The following is a 23,113-nucleotide window of genomic DNA, read 5'->3' on the forward strand; positions in this document are numbered from 1 at the left end:
TTTAGGATTATGAAGCCCTACTTCTGAATATTCTTCAGGTACTTGGATGCTTCTGTCTTGCTTCATCTTGTTTACTTTTGTAATCATACTTCAGTCTAGATTTTTAGAGGTGCCTTAACTCCCATTAACGTTCTGTACTTCAGAAAAAAACCTTCCCAAAACCCCAAATAAGCAAGAAAACCACCCTTTGTGGCTCCTGCTCTGCAGAGAGCACAGAGCAAATAATGACAACAATGATGAAATTAATTAAAAATTTGCTTACCTGGGGTTTACTTTGGTTGTGAAGGTAGGAACATGCTGCTTAGGAGGAATGTTTGCCTTGTCAGTGTGGGATTGCTGTCTGTCCCTCTGCAGAGCAGAGGCCTGGGAAGGCAGCAGCAGGATGGTTTGGAGGGGTTTGCCTCCTCTCCCCTTCAGTGCCTGTGCAGGCAGCAGGAATTGGGAGGGATCCCAGGGGAAAACTGCTCAGCTCCCTCCTCACCTTCAGTGCTTCCCAGCCCCTTGAAGAGCCACGCTTCTCTCACTGCTCTGGCACAAAACTTAACTGTGCTTAGGAAATGAGTCTCGATGTGCTGTAAGTGGTGCAACAAGTTTTACAGTTTCAGTGCAGACTGTCAGATTTTTGGCTGACACAGTCTCTGGCTGCACACACTCCCATGGAGCAGTTGTGGAGCCAGTCCTGGGGTTCTTACCCAGCAGTGCAGCTCAGTGGGTGGGCATGGGAGGGGAGCAGGCGAGGGGACACACAGGCTGTTATCCTGTGGCCAGGGCTGACAGGAGGGGGGTCTGCAGCTCAGGATCTCATTCCCTTGCACAGCTCACACCAGGTCAAATGACCAGTGCAGTAATTAAAAAAAAATAAAAACTAAAAGGCAAATTTAGTGACCTGGAGGAGAGTCAGGTACTCTGATGGTGCAGGTGAGTGTTGCTGCAACACCCTCAGCAAAGGGATGCAGAACACTTAACATTCCAAATTTAACTTAATGGAAGCCTAATTTCCTGATTGTATTTTGTTTTTTTTTTTTTTCCTCCTGAGTGGGCAATATACCTCGAATACAACTCCCTGTCTTAAATTTGTGTTGTGCTCTGCATCTTAGGAGATGTACATGGGACTATCTTTGGATTTAATGATCCGGGGAGAGAATTACATTGGCAGTTCCCAGGAACTCCTTTGTGATGAGGATTCTCATTTAACAACTTGTTTCCAAAGTGAAGGGGAGATGCAGGAGGCTCTCGATTCCCCCCCTCCTTGTTCCCTGCATGGTGCTGAGTAGAGCTTGTGTCTCTCTCTGTCTTGGGGAAGGACAGTTAGTCTGGAACTCTCCAGGATGGAGAATGTGCTTCTGCCTCTTTCCCCACATCCCTGAGTGACAAAGGAACAACAAACTCTGGGGATGTGGGAACAGGCTTTTTTCCTTCTTTAGGCTGGCAGGTACTGAACACCAGAGGATAAAAAGAATCCCCCTGTGCTGACACTGTGGGGACCCAGTGAACAGGACTGGAAGGGGACTCAGATGGGTACAGGCGAGGCAGGTCCCTGGCAGAGTGACTGGGACAGCAAGAAGGGATTATTTTGGGTTATTAGGCTGCCTGTTCAGCTTTCAAGGACCTTGTGCACAACAGGATATATATACACAGAAATGACCAGGTTTTGGGAGTGTCCTGCCCTGTGCAGGTGTTGGGGAGCTTCTCCTCAGGCTTCTAGTTACAAGCAAATGCTTTGCTTTCATCCAAGACATTGTAGGACGAGGCTGTCTGTCCCATCTGTTAATATTTGAGTCTCACAATGTTCACTAGAAGCCCTGTGGAGACAGTGCTGTGTTTTTTAGTCTCATTCCCTGAGCCTCCATCTCCATCCCTGTCACCCGTGTGTGCGCTGTGACATCCACACTGTGCCTCACACCCAGTGGTGCCATCGTGGCTGGGACATTAGCAGCTGGTTTGGGGCTCCTGAACTGAAGTGGATCGAGATACAATGGATACAGAGTCCAGAAGATATTTGAAATATAGGGGGGAAAATGGAACCCAGCAGCTTTGGTCTTTCTGAACCACAGTGATTATGGTCCACACTGGTGGTGGCTTTCTCTGAACAGGAAATATCTGCCTGAAATACCTGCTTTAATGTAAGGTTTGTGCATGTTTCACTGCTGTTGGGTTGTGCCAGGCCCAGGAAGGGCTGGGTATGATCAGCTGGAGGCACCAGGTCCTGCTGTGCCCCGTGCAGGGTGCCCCACTGTCCCAGTGCTCTGCAGCTCGAGGTCTCCTCCTCCTGGCACAGAATGCATGGAAATGCAGCTCCAGATGCATGGCCACGTTACTGGGGGGCAGTGGGAATCAGTGTGGGTGGGTGGCAAACAAACCAGGGGGAGAAAACCAGTTCTGGGACTTGTCTCTGCACTTCAGTGGCCCAGGTGAGCAGAGGCACCTCCCAGGACCTGGGCACAGGGGGCTGGAGAAGGTGAGAGGTGCCAGGGGACACAGTCCCGGGCTGTGTGAACACAGGAGCACTTTCAGGTGCCAGCACCCCCTGGTTGGTAACCTTACAGCCAGTTTCTAGGAGATGGAATTCTGAACACCCACCTAAACTGAGGTTCTGTGGGCAATGGGAAGTGTGATGGCCACCCCCCCCCCAGGAGATGTACACCCTGGAGCCTGCATGTGCACAGGACACAATGTGCTGCAAACACTGATAACCTGAAAGCAACCTTTGATAAACTTGTATTGCTTTTTTTCTGTTGTTGTTGTTGTGTTCTATATCTGTTCTCTCCAGGCTTCGTGGACCCGGCCCGAGAAACAAGAGGTATAAGATTACCAGACCTTTAGCAAACTCCTTAGGTTTTTGGTTTTGGTTTCTCTTTAAGCATTACAAGATTAACAAACCTCTAGTCCAGTAACCAAGCCAACTAAACGAGCATTAATATGAACAAGTTAAATACCAGCACATGAGAGAAACAGCTTCTAGAATTAGAAATTACTTGGCCTGTAGTGCTGCATTTTTGGATGAGCAAACTAGCTGTGTTGGGAGTGAGTAACCCTGCCACTTTAAAGGAAAAAAAAAGACAATTAAAAGTAAAAGCAGCTGTAAAATCTGACAGATCCTGCTTTCCCCATGCTGCCTCTCTTGGAGATTGAAGATTAGCACCAACGTGTTCTGGGGAAGGGTTTTCCCCCCCGAGATAATTCTCCTCTGCTCCAACCAACTCACCTATTTGCTCATGGTGCTCCTGAAGCTTGACCTTCTCTTAAAGGACAACTGCATCATGTTCCATTTCCAAATCAATGCAGATAAACCTTCCAGGAGGTGTATTTCTCCAGAAAATGCTCCAAATTGCTCAATTACTCTTTGATTTGCAAGGGTCAGTGAGGGGGGGGTTGGTGCAAGTGGGGTTTATTGCTTTTAATTTCACAGTCAGTACTGTACTGGAAAAACAGTAATAATAATAATAATAATAATGAGAATAACCTACCTTTATGTGCATCTGATTTGTAACACTTGCTTCAAAATGGACCAGAAAGTTTGTTTCCAAGCAAATAATAAGGGTCAGGTAGAGAACAAAATTAACCATCAGAACTGGGGGGGGGCTCATATATGTATTTTTAGGATCAACTTTGTGGAAGCTCTGGGTACCCTGATTTTTTCTTTAGCTATTTTTAAGCCATCCTAAACCACAGAGACTGGTGTGGCCTAAAACAAAGTAAAGCTGTAATTTTAAACACCATCCACCCGTGTTCCATGTGGGGCTGAGAAGATCCTGCCCCCTCTTCCTCCAGAATAATCTGTTGGAATAGATGTACTGTGGCAAGTGAAGGCATCAGAGCAGTTTGCATTGAAGAATTTGGAATCTGAGTAGTTGCATCTTCAGGACTCCTGTTAATTCCTGTGACAGTTGTCTCTGTCTCCCCCTGCCCCCAGTGTTTGCTCTGGGCTCTCTCTCTCTCCAGCTTTTCATTAATAAGAGCACTAACACTGTTAAGCTTTGCTGCCTCTACATTCCTTGCTGCCTCTGTGTCTGAAAATCTCCAGGTGGGGTTTGGTGAGAATGTTGGTGAAGGTTTATCACTGCAGCTCGGGCAGGATATATCCTTAAAATGGCTTTTAAATTGCCTGAGGGCTTCTGGCAGGGGGTTCCAGCAGCAGGAATTCTGGGCTGGGGAAGTGCAGGGAACACTTGGCATGGAGTGTTTCACTCTTCCTGAGGGTGAGGAAGGTGAGGGAGTCACAGCAGCACAGCCCCAGTCCCACCACAGCTGGTGCTGCACTGGGAGTCAGGGCAGCCCTGCAAATATTGAAGGGTTGGGTTAGGGCAGGGCAAGCACAGAGCCAGGAGAGACCCCTCATCTTCCTTCACTGCAGTTTGTACCTGTGGGCAGGATTTCCAGGTGTTCTGTGGTGGTGGGAAGTGGGGGAGGAGGAGGTAGGACTGTGTGGAATTAAGTCAGGGATGCTTGTTTGTGGAAGGACTGAAAACTCCAGAAGGTGGAGGGCAGGGGGATAACAGCATTTTATTTGCCTCTCCTCTTCCCCTTTGGCTCTGGGGCATTGAGCTCTGGGCAGGCTGTGCCCACAGTGACTGTGTGCCCCAGGGATGGGCACAGTCTGGGGAGAAACACCGTGTGAATCTCAGGAGGAGCTGCAGTGGTTGGCACTGCAGAGACCCCTCACACCCTGCTCTGCTGGGGCAGAAGCTCCTGCCTGTGTCCCTGAGGGGGTCTCCCATTTCTAGGAAGCACTTTGTAATCCAAAATCCTTGAAATCAAGGAGACAAGGTAAAGGATTACAAATGTCTGTATCTGGCTCACAAGTTTCTCCCTGTCCTGCCTCCAGCAGCCAGGAGTTGTTGGCATCTGATGGGCTGAAACAGGAATAAAGAGAACTAGTCGTGTGCTTTCTTGGGTAGATGTTTTTCTCTTCTTTAGGGTATTTTCCCCCATCTTTCTTTTTCTTTTCCTGTGCCTTTTGCATTAAGAGACAGAGCTTCATTTTCAGGACCAGTTGCATTCCTTGTGCAGTTGTCCCTGGCACTCTGTCTGTGTTAGACCTTGAGGAAGTGGGGAAAAGGCAGGTGACACTCGGATGTAAAATTACCTTTTGCAATATTTTGGTTTCAGAAGTGGGTTTGGGAGTCAAATCACAAGTCAGAAGGATGGAGTTTGTGGCACTGGTCGGGGATTGCAGGAGACCTGTGTGCAGGGTAGAAGAAAGGAAAAAAAAAACCACCTATAATTGGTTTTGTGTCATCGAGGGATCCTGGTTTTGTGCACGTGAGATTGGACTGGCTCAAGTGGGCTGATGTTAGAACTGACAGAGGGAACAAATCACATTTGCTTGTAGAAGCTTTGTCAGAGACCACAAACTCAGCACATAAAGAGGCTTCAGGCCCAGGGGTTCTGAACACCTGAGACACCAGAGCTGTGCTTTGTGCTCCAGCTCAGGGCACTTGGCTGTTTAAAATCCTCAGGGCTTTTTAAATCATAGTCTCAGTGCTTGTCCTGTACCTTCCAAGAAAGCAGATGCTCTTGGAGCATGAATTGCAGGAGGAGTGGAGGCTGCAGCAGCAGGCACAGCCAGGATGGGACCAGATTTATTCCCTTGTGCCACTTTGGAGAGCGGATGAGACAGTTGGTGCTTTAAAGCTTCCAAACTGGAGCACGAGGGTGGAGAGAGGGTTTGAGTGGCCTTGAGTGTACTAACAGAGCACTTGGGTTTGGTCCCAAACTGGAGAGGAAACAAGCCCAACCTGGTGTGGGATGGGATGGGATGGGTGGGTACAGTCCCTTGGAGCAGATGGTGGCCTGGATTTTACATTCCTGGTCTCTCTGTCAGTGACATCCCCACACTTTCTTGCATGTGGGAGGTTGTTCTAGAATTTTCTTGAAGCACCACCAGGCCTTGAAGCAGGGCTGTCTCTACAAGGGTCTTGTAGTTTTCTTGCCCTCATCTCTCTTCCTGTGCCCCTCTGCACTTTTCTCTGTTCTCATGCCATGTTCAGGTGGAAGTTCTGAGCTTTCTTTTTGCATGACTCTACTCTGAATTCTGGATCTGTTCTTATTAATGCCATTGCAAGGACACTGGAATAAATCCAGTGTTGGTGAGAGAGCAGGAAGGGCTGAATTCTCTGAGGGGAAGCACAGTAGCCATTGGGGAGGTTTCCTTTATTTCCTTCCATGCCGACAAAAACTTCCAACCAGAGCTGGATCTTTGCAGTTCTCATTCTGGGGAGAAGCCTGCCTTTGGTCGCCCTCAGATCTTCATAGTAGCATCTGATACTCTGGTCCTTCATCTCCTTTTTCCCCCTCCTCCTGAGTGCTCTGAGTCACTGCAGTCAGCCCCGTGTGACCAGGAACCTCCCCGCTGTTTTGGAAGTGCCTCCCTGTGCCCTCCGGCCTCGGGTGCCCCATCCCAAGCCCTGAGCCCCGCAGGGTTGGCGTGAGCTAGAGCTGCCCTTGTTGGCACCCCTGTAGTGTGCAGCCCCTGTAGGCTCAGCCTCTGATGGGCTCTCCCTCCCTGCAGACCCTGGACGGGCGGATCATCGTGCGCAGCCACGCGCGGGTGTCGTCGCTGACGCTGAAGGAGATCCAGTACACGGACGCGGGGGAGTACGTGTGCACTGCCAGCAACACCATCGGCCAGGACTCCCAGGCCATGTACCTGGAAGTGCAGTGTAAGGAGCAGAGCCTGGGCTGGGGAGGGGGCTGGCAGGGGGCAGTGTTTGGGCTCCCTTTCCCCGGGGTGACACCGAGGTGCCTCCGGCTCGGGACGTGCCCGATGTTGAGTTTGAGGGTGTGGGAGGCAGCTCAGCCTCAACACATTTAGCTGGAGACATTGCTGGGTGCCTGCCTGAGGGTGTTTGCTGTGCCTGTCTGCAGCTGGGCTGCTCTGTGCACCTTGGGAAGGGTATGGGCCATGGATCTGCTGCAGTCCCTTTTGTTGGGTGCAGCAGAGTTCTTCCCTAGAAAAACTTCCTGACGTAATTTCTGTCGTGGTTTGAGACTCCTAAAAATCCAATTTCCGAGTCCAAGCCCCCCTCCCACAACTCACTTCAGTGTGAGAGGGGTTTTTCCAGGCACAACACAAGATTTAATATGGGGGGGAAGGGAATTATATTACAATAATCACACAAATAAATATTATAGCACATTATATACACAATCCTAATTATTTCTCCTATGATAAAGCAGTATTTACATTGGGTCAAATGTCTTTTCCCTCTAATAAAAGTCCAGAAGGGAAGAAGGAAATATCCTTTCCACGTTCAGGGCAGCAGTGTCTCTCCTCTTCAATGCAGCAGTCAGAGTTGGAGTTGTAGCTGGATCTGATCTCTCTCCATTACCATTTCCTAGTTGCATCGTGCTGTCTGCTCCTCCCACTCTGCACAGGAGCAGCTTTGGGATGGAGCAGGTCTCCTCCTTCAGCAAAAGACACTGGGAGAGGACAGTTCCCATCTCCTGTAGTAGATTCCCTTTCCCACACTGAAGTGGACCCCCAAGGGATCCTTAGAGTGAGGCTGCCTGGGCTGCTTTAGGGGATTGGCTCCAATTGCCTTCACAAATGTCTGTCTTGCAGATGCCCCCAAGCTCCAGGGCCCCGTGGCTGTGTACACCTGGGAGGGAAACCAAGTGAACATCACCTGTGAGGTGTTTGCCTACCCCAGTGCTGTCATCTCCTGGTTCCGGGACGGGCAGCTGCTCCCCAGCTCCAACTACAGCAACATCAAGATCTACAACACTCCCTCAGCAAGTTACCTGGAGGTGAGGAAAAGCCAGGGGGGAAGGAGGCATGTGCAGCCAGGGAGGCTCAAATAATTGATGTTCCTGATGCTGAAGGGGTTAAGTCTTTTGCAAGGGCACCCTGTTGGTAGCAGTGGAGTTGTGTGATGTTTCTGGCACATCCCTGCTGAGAAAATCAGGTAATACAGGACACAACCCCCTCCCTGCCTTTGGTTTTTGCCCACTGCAGTTCTCCCCCGTGGACAGCCCTGGGACTGCCAACACCTGGACTTTGCTGTAGGGTCCCTCCAGTTAAAGGAGTGCTTTGGCAGAGTGACAAGGGGGTTCTGATCCAAGCACGAGCCTTCATTCCTCCCACAGGTGACCCCAGACTCGGAGAATGACTTTGGGAACTACAACTGCACTGCCGTGAACCGCATCGGCCAGGAGTCCTCCGAGTTCATCCTGGTGCAGGCAGGTGAGCATCCCAGGAGGAGAGCAGGGAATGAAGTGTGGGGGGCATTGAACTGAGGTGACAGAGTGGCCCTTGTGTTCAGCAGGAGAGCCAACTTCTGCTGTCAGAGAGGCTGTTCCAGACTCTGTGCTGTAGATGCTCAGTGTCTCTGTTTCCTTGTTTCTGGAGGGTCTCGTTCTTTCCTGTGCTTCCAGCACACCTTGACAGAGCTATGAGCTGTGATTTCTGACAGACACTGCATGTGTGTGCACAGGGGCTTCCCCAAGTCAGCAAAATACCCCTGGTGGTACAGGGAGTGCACGATACAAACCCCAGAGCTGACCCAGCCCAAGAGACCGTGTCTGACTGCAGCACACCCTGGGAGGGTCTCTGAGATCAAGCTCTGTATTGCAGTGCCCCATGGAAGGACTGTAGGGACAGAAGAGCATCCAGGGTGCTTTTGCTACACTGCTCTGGTTGTCCTCAATTAGAGAAGGGACTGTGAGTCTCCAGCCTCACAGAGAGGAGACAAGATGAAGGTCTCTGCACTAATTAACCTTCTTAAAAGCTGCTCCAGAGGGAGCCTCAGGCCCAACCTCCTCCTCTCCTTTGTGAAGCCATGCCAAGGGTGTCATTGATGTCCCCAATTTGCTGCTTTCTTTTCCCTGACCCCTCCTGTGTCTCTGTTCTCTTCCCTCCTCCCGCAGACACTCCGTCCTCCCCGTCCATCGACAGAGTGGAGCCCTATTCCAGCACTGCCCAGGTGGAGTTTGATGAGCCTGAAGCCACTGGTGGGGTTCCCATCCTCAAGTACAAGGCAGAGTGGAGGGCCCTGGGCGAGGGAGAGTGGCATTCCAGGTTGTATGATGCAAAAGAAGGTAGGACAACACAACCAGGTGGTACCTCCCCCACCTGAACCTCCCCAGCCCGACTGTCCTTTAGGGAACAGCCACAGAGGAGGGTTCCACAGCTCTGCACTTCCACCTCCTGTAGTTATAAGGCCCAAAAATAGTTCTTAAACATTTGCTGTGCAGTGACAGGTTGTGTTTTCCCTGGGAGATGAGTGTGCTGAGGGCTGTACCTGTGTGACAAGGCACTGGTGGGCAGCACTGTGCTCATCTCTGCAGCCCTTCCTTGTTCACACCATCCTCCCTGAATGAGGTGAGGAGCCCTGTGCTTGGAATCAGATGAGTGTTCACTTGCTAAGTGTCTGTGTGCTTCCCAGAGAAGGCTTTTCAAGCCCCTCAGTTCTTGGAAAATAAACCCTCCTATTCCAGCAGCAAAGCTGCCTCCCATTACACCCCATCTTGTTAAATCCATAGCACTGCACACTGCTTCAGATGGATCTGTAAGTCAAATAAACCAAACTCATTTTGATTTGGGAGGACTAGAGATTATCTCAGTTGGTTAGAGGCTGGTGCTAATAATGCCAAGGTTGTGGGTTCAATCCCTGTATGGGCCATTCACTTTGGAGTTGGACTCTATGATCCTTGTGGGTCCCTTCCAACACAGAATATTCTGTGATGTTGTGACTATGAAAAGGAAACTTCTATTCCAGAGCTGAATCTTCCTCCACCGATCATGCCTGGAACTGAAATTCTTCTGTTAGGTCCCCTCTGGAGTGATGGGATCACACAGAGTCACATTCATTTCTCTCTTTCCTCCCTCGTGTCTGTGTAGGAAAAATAGAGCTTATTCCTTCCCTTGTTATCAGCACGACCCCTGAGCTTTTCTTTGCTTTTCTTCCCTTGTTTCTGCCCCAGCCAACGTGGAGGGCACCATCACCATCACTGGCCTGAAGCCTGAGACCACCTACTCGGTGAGGCTGTCTGCTGTCAACGGCAAGGGCGTGGGGGAGCTCAGCCTGCCCTCCGAGTTCAAGACACAGCCAGTCCGTAAGTGAAAGCCAGCCCTGCCCTGCCCCTCTGCTCACCTCGCCTTCAGTCCTTCCAGGGAATCTCTGCCATGCATGGAATGACACCTCCTTGTCTCGCAGGCCTGGCTGCACCCCGTGTTCTCGGGGTGGCTTTGGTGCCTCATTACACATCACCCGGGGAGGGAGGAGGCAGAGGAGCTGTTTTACCTGCACTGGTTGGTGCCCTGGGCTGCCACAATGGACTTGGGGTTGCCAAAGAGGAGGGACTATGTAAGGGGGGGATTTCAATAAGGAAAGGCAGTTAGGGAGGGTGTTGGTCCTGGAGAATTTGATGGCACTGGCACAGGGCAGGTTTCCTTTGCAGATCAGAAGTGAAATGTTCAGCACATCGAGGCCATGAGCTGGGGAGGGAGGGGGGTTCTCTTTTCTGCACATCCCTGCTTTAAGGTGCCCACCACGAGGGGATTCCACAGCCTCTGCTGTGCCGTACTGGGCCATCTTCCAGTCCAGGCACAGACTGTGGCCCAGCACTGTCCCTCCTGTTCCAGCCAAGAGTGAAGGTGGCAGGAATACAAAATCAGAGTTATTCAAGATGGGAAGGAGAGAAAGAGAAAGAAAAGGAGCAGAGTGGGCTGGGGAGATGTGACAAAAGCAGGCAGGGGAGAGGTGGTGGTTCTGTGGTTCTTCTTTCCCATTCCCCTGCATCCTGATCTTCAGCCTGTTCTTCTTCCCACCATCACACCCAGACCTCTGTCCCGTTCTGCAGCTCTTCTGAAGCCACTCTGAACTCAGAGCAGTTCCCAGCCCATCAGGTGCATGTTTGGAGGCCCCTGGGCTGTGCATGGTCTTGGTTTTTGTCTGCCAACTTGTGCCTCCCCAGAGCTGCTGGGCAGAGCAGTGTGGGGCAGGACACCTGTGGGGTTTTGATTTTCCAGCTCCCTGTTCTCTGTCTCCTCTTCTCACATCTTCTACATTTTTTTTTGTGTGTCTATCTCTGTCTTTTTATTTTTTTTGGTCTGTGTTCCATCCCTGGATAAACTGCAGGCATCCCTCACCCACGTAAGTGCTCTCTGCATTTCTTTCACTCTCTTTTTTTTTTTTGTTCCTCTAACATACAGGACATTAGCTTTTAATTTAGTGCCTTTTTCCTCTCAGGGTCTTTAGAAATGGAGTAACTGGTAGTGTCCATTTCCTAACAAGACTGACTCTAGAATAGTCACCCTGCTCTGGGTGATGCTGCTCTTTTTTAGAACAGAATTAGGGCTTAACATATTTGTCTTTAGTGTAAAGCATGCAACTGAAATATTTAACATAGTGATTGTCTAATAATAATAATAGATAGTGTATTGACTACAGACTGGAGTAGTGGAAGGCTTCATATTTATGAATCCATTAAAATCGTTAAATTTTAATAAAATATAGATAATCCAGGGAAACCAAAGAGGAAGAAGTTTTAGGTAAACTTTAAGTCTGGTTGAGACCAATTAAGAGCCAACCAAAAACTTCTAAATTTTTAATATCTTCACAATTTGGAAAACAAAAACTTCAAGAGAAAAAATTCACATTTTTTGCCTCTTCTCACCAGTAATTTTTACCATTAGTAGCCTTTGGACAGTCTTCCAGCACTTGTGTAGATTGTGTACTTAAATAAACCCCATACTAAATGAAAAACAAAAAGCATGTTTCCCCCTTCCCAATGCAAAGTGAGTCAGAAATGTGATGGAAGTGTTTAATTGTCAGTGAAACTGTGGGTGCTCCACAGCTTTGTGCTGTTCCAATCACAGCTAATCAATGGAGCCAAAAGAAACCTCTTCATCTCAGAGAGCATTATTCTCTTTATTAATGTGTCCTTGCTGTTATTCCCAAGATCCCATGGACAAGGTTGGGGAAGCTGCTGTCACATCCTCAGAGATTTCTGAAGCCAAAGTAAAAAATCCAGGAAATCATTTTTATTTTTACCCCAAATTCCCGTGTTTAAATCACGCCTGTGCTGTTTTTCCTTCAAGCCTGTTTTATACAAAAGCCTGGACCCAGTGGAGCAGTGAGAGGATGGCTGGGTTGGTAGTCAGGGTGGATGAATGAAGGGACAGATGGACAGACAATTGCAAATTGCAGCAGTTAGAGAGTCACCTGGGAGACATTTCCACAACATATGTGCAGTCTGGGGCCTGCAATTGTGTGGAGCCTGTTAATTGCAGCAGAAGTAATTATATCCCTTCTCTGAAGGTAATCATGGAGAGTGTTACAGCTCCCAGGGTCTGGGGAGAGTCCAACATAGCAGTGAGAGCCAGGGGAGATCAGGGCTGGGGTGTGCACATCAGGACTGCAGGAAAAGGGAAAAAATCCAATTAAGAAGCGAGGAAAAAGACCATTAAAAGCTTTGTTTCAGCCACACTGTCAGATCTGCCTGCCAAGCCTCATGTCCATCACCTGGGGACAGGTGTGTGGCTTTGAGGAGCATTAAAGCACAGTTGTTGGGGAGTCTTTTGGTGGTTTTTAATGTGGCAGCAGGCTGCCAGTCAATCCATAGCCCCCATCTCTGCTCCCCTGTAGGGTAAGTTCCAGCTCTTCTCCCTTCTTTGTGGGCTGAACTGTATTTTTCATTTGCAAATTCTGTTCTGCTCCTCCAGGCACAGCCCCTGCTGGGATCCCTGGGAGCACTGGGTTTGACACCCAAACATCTCCATGTACAAACCCCCAGCCCGACAAACCAACCCCAGAATAACCCCCAGATTCCAAATCCCTTCCCATTCTCCCTTTGGGCAGTTTTTACCAGGAATCCCCTCCCCTCCTCACCTGCCTTTCTCTTTCCCCAGTGAGTCCTGCTGCACCCACCTCCCGTTTAGCAGAGAGTGAGTACAGCACAAAGGGCTGCCTTTGGTCCACTGTGCTCTGCATGATCTTCTCACTGGGTGTGCTGCAGTCTGCCTAACATCCCTGGGGGTTTTCCTAACATCCCTGGGGGTTTTTTCCTGCTCTTATTTTTCCCCCCAGCTCTCTCTCCATGGGGCTGCTCCCCAGCCCCTCAAGGTGCCTGATTTACCCCTCTCTGTCACTGATGGTTCTTGGGGTCTTGGAGGCAGGGCAGTGATAATTCTTTAAAACCAAAAGGTTTTATGTGCAATAGTAGAGAAACCCCTCCCACAGCTCGTGTCCCTCCTGCTGTGTTCTTCCCAGGGCTTTTGGGAGCAAGGACATTCCTTGTCCTTCTGTCCTGGCAATCCCTGTATTTCCTGGTGCAGCCTGGGCAGTGCAGGCTGGCAGCTTCTCCCAGAACTCACTCATTTCCCGAGGTGCTCCCACTTTCAGGGCTGTTAGTCCCTTTTCCTGCTCTCTGCATGTTCCCTGGATGCAGTGCATGGAGGTGGGAAGGAACAGGGAAGTCCTTTCCCTGTGGAGGGGGGGCTGGAAAGCAGCAGCAGGGCACGATTTTTGCAGCCTCTTGAGGTAGCACAGCCCTGCCATGGGGATTCAGGTCATTCTCACTCTCACTAAAGCTCCTCTCTCTCCTTTCTGTCCCCCCTGCCCCTTCCCCTTGATTTCCACGGGGTTTCACCTTGACGTGTCCTGTCCATCCTCCACGTTTCCATAGCAACAACTCCTGCTGCTGAATCCCAAAGCCCAGAGGCACCGAGTGAGTAGCTGGGCAGTGCTGGGCAGTGCTGCCCGTGCTCTGGAGTGCTGCTTGTGGTGCTGCAGCCCTTGGGAGAGGGCACTAAAGTGCTGTATTGCCTCATCCTGGTGCCTGGTAACCAGCAGTGTGTGGTGTGAGCATGGGGAGATCCCAGCATGGGGCCACTCTGCCTCCTCCTCCTGTCAGCCTTCCAAGCATGTGCTAAATAATGGAAGTGGAAGGTTTAGAAGGAACACAGAGGGGGGTGGAGGTGGGGGAAAAGAAATAGAAATTATCATTTCCAAAAGGAGCATTTGCCTTTCGTGTTCCCCATCAGTGATTTTGGTGTTAAAGCTGCCTCTGCAAAAAGGGAGGTGGACTAAAGGGTGTTCTTGCTGCCCTGCCTTGCTCTGTTCTCTTTGAATCCAGGGAGGTAGAGTTGATATTAAAAGTATGGGTGTTGGATGCTGAAAGAGGTGCAAATGAGGAGGTAGAATATCTTACAGGAGAGAGGGAGCTTTGCCCCATCTTACCACCAGTGCCCTGCTTGCCTTAAAAGAGGTGTAAACTTCCCAAGAAATCCTACCTGAGATGGGCCTGGTTCAGATTCCCTCAGTTCTTGCCCATCCCTTGCTGCCTTGGCAGCCATTCCTGCTGAGGCTGGATCTGGGTACTCCAAGGAAAACCAGCTGAAAAAGTTGCATGAGTTGATTTGTATCCAAAATAACCATTTTGAAGTGTCTGCTTTGGCCTGTTCAGACTCCAGGGCCACCCCTGCCTGGGACTGAGTGGCTGTGTCACATGGGTGACTTTAATCCCTGCCTGGAGGAGATTTACAGTCAGTCACATGTCCATAGAAAAGCCAAGCAAATACCTGCAACAAAATAGTGAGAGAAATAAAAAACCCCTTAAGGAAGAGGCAGGTTTTCCTGGTGCATCCGTGTGTTTTGAGCAGCTAATCATTCCTGCAAGGCCAAATGCCTCTCTTTTGGTTTGCAGTAACCAAATGTCTGTGTTTCTGGGAATGTGATCTCCAGGCTGGGGACCTGCAGTGGGTCAGAAATGGGTCGTTGCTTCCAAATGGAAAATACTAAAAGCATGATGTGTGTGATTGTTCTGGGGGTTGGGATGGATGGTATGGCCAGTAAAAGGAATTAAACCCCTCATAATTATTGCTACATTTATGACTGGCACATTCTGTGGTCTAACCCATATCCTTTATCTGCCAGTGGCCACAGCCAACGAGTTCCTTCTTGCAGGATATTTTATTTGCCCAAAGTGCTAAACCCCAGTTCCTGATGCACTGGAGTGTTGGGGGTTCTGAATTGCTGAGGAGACTTTTTAATTCTCATCACACCTGGAGGATGGGGAGGAGAGGGCGAAGGGCAGAGCCTGTAATAATCCTTTATTCCTTAGGAGGCAGAGGCTCTGTTCATGTGTGGGCTTCTCTTGGAGGGAAAATGATGGGTTAATGTTTTGCAGAACATTTTATTCCCTAAAAAGAATCTTTACCCAGAAAAGAGACCCAGGGCTGATTTGTGCTAAACATTTTCCACCCTTGATTTTGGTCTGGGGTCAGGGGGCTGTGTGTGGAGGAGGAGGGAGGTGGGGTTTGTAAGGACACAAGTTTCCATTTTCCCTGAAGTTCAGCTTTTTCTCCTGGCCAGAGGCAGCTCTGCCCTGTCCCTGTTGTTTGTGTACAGACTCAGTCTGAGCAAAGAGCAGCCACATTTGTATGCTGGGCTGTCCTGCAGCACAGCAAGATGTGATATTCAGCAGCACAAAAAGAGCACTGGCACAGGGCTGATGCTCTTATAACTTTGCATCATTTAATTACTGCTGCTGCTGCTGAATGATCTTGTGTTTTACCCTGCCCTGACCTCGGGGCTTCAGTGAATGAAACCAAGAGCAATTAGAAAATGAGAGTTGCTGGGTGGCACCATGAAGTCAGGAATTGAAGCCTAATGAAGCTGAAGAGTTTCTTCACTGGCTTTAGTGAGTTTTTGCCTTGATGTGATCAGTAGCTTATGGGAGATGTCTATAGTCGTGTTAATAGGTTAAGGAATATGTATCTCCTTGGAATTAATCCTCTGAGGTTGCTCCAATAAGTAGTTCTGTACCAGTGGCAGTAATGAAGTTTTTCTTGCAGCTCTCTCCACTGAGGAATCTGGTTTGACTTGCACTTGAAAAAGTGGATTATTTTTCAGATGAGCTACTAACATGAATGTTTCTTCTCCCCAGTCTCCTGGTTTTCCAGAATCTCTAGAAACTTCTGTCTTATTTAGTAGGTACTGGCCAAGAGGTTCAATTTGCAGGATGAGGGAGGTGGAGGACACTGAGCAAGAGACATTCAGGTGGAAAACTGAGTGGGTTTTTCCTGTAAAGTCTGTGTTACCTTTCACAGTTCATCCAGCCAATGCAGTCCTGGGAAAAGCACCCCAAGGAGCTGGGGACTCTTGCTTTGGAATTTATCTCCCCAAGAAATGGGCCTGTCCACTGAGTATTTGCTGTAAGAAGACAAACACACGTGTGAGGGAAGCCTGTTTACCTAAAAAGTGAAAGTTTGATAACAGGTGTCCATTGATTCATTTGTCTTTCACACTCCTTTTCTTTTTCCTTTCCCTCCCACCCCTTCCAGATTTACCAGGAAGTTGAGATGTTTCTTTTCTGTGCCACTGCCTGTGTCCAGCTGGAATCCAGGAGCTGCCACTGCAGTGCCTGCAGGCAGACAGTGCTGAGCTCCCTTTCTCCCCAGCAATTCCCTGCTCAGGGCCAGCTCTGATGGAAGGTGTGGTTAGCTGGGGACTGAGGGAGAAGCATTTTCACAGAACAGACCCAACTGCATCTCTCCTCTTGGTGCTTTTCAAAAGCTGTGCTCTGCAGCTCAGCTGGGCACTGCTCCGTGGCTCAACAAGCCCTGGTGATAACAGGAGCTAGAAATGACATTTGTCCAGGTTCCTTGGCCCAGTGGCTCTGAGAGAGACTGGCAGCCCTTGTGTTTTGAGGCTCCCAGAGTTACAGCCCCTGAGCAGAGCTCTGGGTGTCCCTCATTCCCCTGGCAGTCTGTGCTCTGCCTGCCTGCCTCCCACCCATGGCAGGGGATGACTGCAGGGTTCTGAACTGAACACACCATTTCCAAGTGGCTTCTGGGTCTCAGAAGCTTCTGCTTGTGGCTCAAGGCCAGCCTAGATGGGGCTTGGAGCAACCTGGTCTAGTGGAAGGGGGTTGGAACTGGGTGATCTTTAAGGTCCCTGCCAACCCAAACCATTGTATGATATTTGTGCTGCTGATTTTGCCCTTCAGCTTTAACTGAAGCCTTCTCTCCTGGGGAGGTGATCTGACAGGCAGCCTCTCTTGCCTGGTTTGAAATCTCGTGTTTCCTCATGACCAGAAGACACTCTTTGCCTTTCCAGCCCAGTAAACTTCCCTCCTTCTTGATGCCCCTGCCCAGAGCTGTGTGAGGCTGTATTTATAACTGCAGAGAACAGATTGAGAGCTCTGTTGTAACAAATGGATTTTACATTTTGTACCATCAGTTTTTTCCCTGGTAATGGCGTGTCCTTAATCTTGTCAGGGAACAAGCACCCAAAAGATTAAGGGTTTAATTCTCTATACATCACATTAACAGGGAAGTACCAGAGCACTGTGAAGTCGCCTCATTAAGGTGAGACAGAGGGATGAGCATGAAAAATGCAAGTTATAAAGGAGAGAGTAATTTAGGAAGGGAAGTGGAGCATGGACTTGGCGTGTGCTCCGCTGTGACACCTGATGTTGTGCCATTCCCCTGTCACACGCTGCACATTCCTTCATCTTTTCCAGCACTTGCTGTCTCCCGTGGGCCAGCTGGGTCATTCATTTCCAGAGCAGAGCTCTTCATCCCTCTCCCCACTGCCAGAACCCCCCTGCACACCCAGAGCCTCAGTGGAGCCCGGGGGGGGCAGAGCTGGGGCACCCAGGGCAGGCTCTCACTGCCCACATTCCAGTTGCAGCTCCTTGATGGAAAGCTCTGGCCTTGGAAACGTTCACCCCCAGCAGGCTTTTCTCTCTTGCAGTTGTTGTTGTTGTTATTTAGGAAGACCCTTGTCCTACAGAGGGGAGGACACCTCAGTGTGGGATGCCAAGGTTTGTCCTCCCTTGGGCGGGTTCTGCCCCTTCCACCTTGGCTGTGTCTGAGTAACAATATTCCCTTTTTCTTTCCAACAGTCTTGTGGATTCCTCCAGCATTTCTGGCACACACTCTGCAATAATTTTTGCTCCTTTTGTTCTCTGACGTGGTATCACTAAGCAGTGACGCAGCTGTGCCTAACCCAGGTCATAACCCAGTGCTTTCTGTGGTTTAATATTCTTATTTTCCAGGCGGTTTTACTGTCTCCCCAGTGTTTCTGATGTATACTGGCTAATTTAATTTTGCTCCTATTTTATTTAGTCTGTAATTCTGTTGTTGATTTTTTTCCCTTGCCCATTGTTTACATCAGTTTTTTAATTTTTTTGTATTTTCCATGTGACCTCCTCCACTTTCCTTTCAACCAAATCATGTGCGTGCGTATCATGTGACTTTGTCATGTGGCTTGCATGGTGCTGCTGATGTCGTCCTCGCTGGTGAACAGAAGGTAAAACACTTTGTTCTGATTGGTTGCCTAGATTTGGGGTGAGGACTCCCCTCTGGTCACCGACCAGGGAGCTCCAAATTCCGTCACTCCACAAATCCTCCCACGAGCCCCTTTGGAGAAGTTGCTCATCACTTTGTCTGCATGTGAAGGACTCCACTTCTGCATTAACTCCACCTCAGGCTCCTGCACTGAGCTTGGAAAAAACCTGGAGGGAAAACAAAAAAAAAACCGAGGCAAAAATCCCCTGGCTCGGTCATTTGCTTCTTCACTCAGAGTCCAGCAAGGAGCTGCCCAGGAAGGTTCTGGAACACTCTCTGGAATGAACACCAGTGGCCAGAATCCCTTTGCCCCTCAGGGTACCAACCACAGGCTGGTATTTGATGGGGGGTTGTGGCAACACCACCTCTCCTGTGGCTTTAGCAGCATTTTGCCCCTGTACAACACACATTTGTGGAGGTGTATGTATATATATATATTTATATGTATATATACACACATTCACACTGCACATGTTTAGCAGCCTTCCAAAAGAATCCTAAATTCTCTGTCTCTGAGATCTAGTTATTGGGAATACATGTCACATTGAGATTTAAGAAATAATATTTTCTACTGTGAGTAAAACTTTAGCACAGCTCGAATGGGAGCTCTGCTATAAAATACTGTATGTATACACTATAATATAGATATAATGCCATCTATGGTATATATACTATGAAATAGCACACCCAGAGTTCATGATGGGAGCTCCACCTCACACAGTTTCCATCAGAGGTGCTGTTGAAACTTTCTTGCTGCCCCACCCCTGGAGTATCTGGGAGCCTGGCAAGGATTTAACCCAAATTCATGTCAGAGTAGCTGCTGATCTCCATGAAATCAAGAAGCAAATGACTGACCCCTGCAGCTCCTGGAGCTGGAATCAGCCTCCAAGTGAAGTGTGTGGCAGTGACAACAGTTCCTGCAGCGTTGGGATTTTTACAACTTTGCTTCATGCTCTGCATAACCTGAAGGGGAGGAGGGAGGGAAACTCTTCTGCTGCCCCAGCTCAACAAGGGACTGGGAAAACCAGGAAGCAATTGGCTTTTTTTTCAACCTGTGAATTCTGAGCTCACCTTATTGTCTTGGACAATCCAGGAAAGGATTTAGGCTGGGGTTTGCCAGGAAAACAGAACTAACACCAGTAACCTTCCCACATGACTGCATGCACAGAGGAAACCCCTCTTCCCTGGGTCTCTGCCCTCTCTGGTTGGACTCCAGGAGGGCTGAAGACTTGGTTGTCTCGTTTTTGCATGTTTTTTGTTCCTTCTTTTTGACTGTTGGTGTTTTGCTTCTCTTGTGTGCATTCTGAAACCTCCTGAGCTGTTCTTTCTCTGTATTTACCACTCGTGGAGACTTTCCCTGGTGTCTCTTTCCAGTTGTGACTGCTCAGGTCACAATCTACTCCTGTTTACACAATGGTCAGAGATTGCAGAAATCAGCTCCTTCCTTGTTCCTGTGTGGCAGAAATTACCCTCAACAGCAGTTTGTAGTCTCTAAGCACAGCAAGGATGCAGGATCTTTCCTTGGTGCCAGCTGGGCGAGGATTTAAGCTCAGCCTAAATAGTTCTGCAGTGTCTGGTGGCCAGTTTGAGCTGCTTTCCCAGGTGGGCAGAGGAGAGGTGTGATAAAAGGTGTCTCACCTGCACTGCTGTCACTTCTGGGGTCCAGCACACACTGAGTGCCCTGGCACCAGGGAGAAGTTTGTGCTGATTGTTTTCATATTCTCCCCCCACCTGAAGTTTTCCTGCACTCCTGGTGCTTGTGGCACCCTCTGAAAACCAGGGAATAATAATAAAACCAGCTGCTGAAACCCAACTCCATCAGACTGGCAGTAGGTCAAGGAAGCACTGAGTGTAAACTGAACAGTGCAAGGGTACCAGGAGCCATTTACTGCTGCCCTGCAGCAGGAGATTGTTGGTGCTGATGGCTTAGCAGGAGTGGATAAAACCCCATTTGGAAGCGTAAGAGCACTGTCCTCAGCTCCCCTCACACCATGTGTGGGAGCCAGCAGGGAGTGATTCAGCCTTTGGGAGCCTGCAGGAAAGTCCTGATTTCATGTACAGATCAGATTCACTCTGAGCTACCTCTGGAGCCCAGGGAAGGGATGACTGAGCTTCCCTCGGGATGTGTGCCCTGCCAGGGCAGTGCCAGCATCACTGACCCCTCCTGGAGGCACAGTCCTGCTTCCTCAGCACAGCCAAGCACTGGAGAGCTCCTTTCTGAGAGTTAAAGGAGGGCACATCTCTTGGCTTCTCCCACAGGCTGAAGCACTGTTTGGATTGCTTTTGTCCTGGAGAGTGTCCTGTGGGTGAAGTTGGGCTCGGGCTGGATCCCCCAGCAGTGTGGAAGCCCAAGGTCCTGCGTCCCTGCTCCTGCAGCAGAGTGGGTTGGAAGCAGATGTTTGGAAAATGAGGATCCAGAGGAAGTCTGGTGTGTCTGGAGCTGGTGGCTCTCACTGAGCCCCAGGGGGATTCCTCAAGGACCCCACATTCTGTGGAACGTTAAGGCTGGAAAATGCCCCTGAGGAGGTGGAAGGGGCAGATTTCTGCAACGTGCCCAGCGAGCTGGGTGTGAGTGGGAGCTCCCCAGGCATGAGGCCCCCCTGTAATGCTCTTTGCCTTTCAGCCCCGGGCTGGAGGGAGGATGCATGTCTGTGAGCATGAGCTGCTTCTCTAACCTGCTGGTGACAACCTTCTCTCTTCAGCTACTGACATCTTCACTCATCCTGGGGCTGCTGATTCTGCTGGACTAAACTCTCCCCACTAAACTTCTTCCTCCTTTGTTTGACACACTAACCCAGTTTTCATTTTACAGCCCCGTTGTATCTGGATTACATCCACCTGCTTAAGAGAAATGAAATGCCATGTAATTATGGAGAGAAAGCTGAAGTATTTTCAGCAGGGCTTGCTCTACTCCTCCTGCTGGGTGTCAGCCCTGAGGAGTGCTCAGTGTTCTCCTCTTTGAACAGAATAGTTTCTCAGGGCAGGAGGGAATTGAGGTACTGGGGAAGGAAGGAATCAGGAATTAGAAATCAGGCAATTCAAAGTGAAGAAAAGGTTCAGCAGAGAAGGTAATTAATCATGGGAATGGCTGTGTATAAAGAGCAGCAGCATCTCTGACATTTAAAATCAAGAACGAGCATCTTTTCAAAGGATGTTCCTCTTAGTCTTGGTGCTCAGTCACCGGAAAAAAAGATCCATCCTGTGTTAGATAAAAGGTCAAATTCTGTAAGTACAGTGTTCCCTTATCATTCCAGATTCTCTTTACTTATTGCTCATTATCTCCCTGAGGTGAGGGTGGCAAAGAGCCCCAGGAGATGCTGATCTTGCCCTGCCCAGCTGGCAGTGACCCATTGCTCACACCCACAGAATTGCTGCTCTGGAATGGCTCAGCACAGGCTCAGTGGCCAGGAATTGTTCCCAGTTGTTACTGGGAGCTGGTTTCTTGTGTAAAAAAACCCTATAGAACCAGACATTTGGGTTTGTTTAATTACTGGTGAATAACCAGTGTTGTTGCAGAGTAGCTTCTTAACTCAGTGGTCAGAACCTGTAACTTTGTGGTGATGTTTTTCTTTTAGGATTGAGGAAAGAAAAAGAAAATACAATTGCTTGGTTAATCTGATGTGTCCCAGGGTGGAATCCAGCTCTGCAGTGTCCAGCTTCTATGGGGGAGCCTTGTAAGGGGGGCATAGACAGAGCAAGGGTTTGGAAAAGCAAAATAAAACCTGGGAAAAGGGAACATGGCCTCTGTACATCTTTAACAGAAGTTGCTGTGTTGTGAAACACAGTTGTGTGTGTCTCCCATGGGGGTGTCCATGGGTGGTAATTGCCTTCTGGGAGCAGCTGGGATGTTAGAGCATGTGAGAGTGTGCAAGAAAATGGAATTAATCTTAAATTACTGTGTCAGTCCAGGCCTTGCAGTTTTCTCATTGATGTTTCACCAAACAAAATGTGCTCAAATCCTTTCTTTGGCCAGGAATGGGGAGGGGGAAGGGTTTCAGATTACTAATGAAGATCAACTTCTGAATTATATTGGAAGATTAACTTTTCTCTGGCCAGTCAGAAATGCATGTGCTTCCCATTAGGAGCTGAATACAAATCCAGACAGAACAGATTTAGAATTGGGGATGGGTTTTGGGTTGATCTTAGTACAACTGGCTTATTATTTCCTTTCACTTTTAGTAGTATTGAATAGAAATAAGTCTTTTAAAAAAGTTTTATTCTCAGCAGCAGGCTGAGCTTTAAAAAAAGTCACAAATGTTACTTCAGCATCCAATTTTGATCTCATTTGCTCCTCCTGAGGTGGCAGATCTCACTGTTGCAGAGTTCTGGTGTCGTTCCCTGTGGGATACCTTGAGAGCTGGATCATTTGTGAGCTGTATTTCACCTCACTTTGGTGTATCTGGGAGTGTGTGTTCAGGAACAATGTCCCTTTTCAGTGATGCTCTTTAGATCCACGTCCCACAGGAGCAGCCTGGTTGCCACATCCCCCACCTTGGTGTTTTCAGGATGTTCCACATCAGTTTTTGCAGCAGAAGTCGAGAGGATATATCTGGTCATGGCTCCGGGATATTCCTGGGGAAGGGGGGGGCCTTTGTCACTCAGCCTCTGCTTCCAGCACCCACAAAAATGGGAACTTGTGCTGGTGAAACAAACTGCCCAGTGCAGGGAATCCTTGGCTCTGGCAGATATTTGTGCCCCAGACACCCAGAGTGTTGGGCTCAGGATGGCTCTGATACCCCCAGGGCAATGAACTATTCCTCTGACTTTTGAGCACTTTTCCCCCAATGGTTTTTTTTTTTAACAAACCAACCTGAA

At 49.1% G+C, this 23,113-nt stretch overlaps 1 protein-coding gene across 1 annotated transcript in view; it reads left to right on the forward strand.

The window, feature by feature from the left end:
• The window catches only part of NCAM1 (neural cell adhesion molecule 1), a 59,469-nt gene that overhangs the window by 22,123 nt on the left and 14,233 nt on the right, over positions 1-23,113 (forward strand). Inside the window, exons 9-16 of the mRNA XM_018078581.2 lie at positions 2,771-2,800; positions 6,512-6,662; positions 7,565-7,749; positions 8,089-8,185; positions 8,869-9,039; positions 9,925-10,056; positions 11,082-11,096; positions 18,258-18,260. Of these exons, the coding sequence (XP_017934070.1) occupies positions 2,771-2,800; positions 6,512-6,662; positions 7,565-7,749; positions 8,089-8,185; positions 8,869-9,039; positions 9,925-10,056; positions 11,082-11,096; positions 18,258-18,260 (784 nt within the window). The remainder of the gene's footprint in view (positions 1-2,770; positions 2,801-6,511; positions 6,663-7,564; positions 7,750-8,088; positions 8,186-8,868; positions 9,040-9,924; positions 10,057-11,081; positions 11,097-18,257; positions 18,261-23,113) is intronic.

The sequence above is a fragment of the Manacus vitellinus genome, unplaced genomic scaffold, assembly GCF_001715985.3.
Source record: "Manacus vitellinus isolate BGI_N305 unplaced genomic scaffold, ASM171598v3 scaffold_41_pilon, whole genome shotgun sequence".
Classification (NCBI taxonomy): domain Eukaryota; kingdom Metazoa; phylum Chordata; class Aves; order Passeriformes; family Pipridae; genus Manacus; species Manacus vitellinus.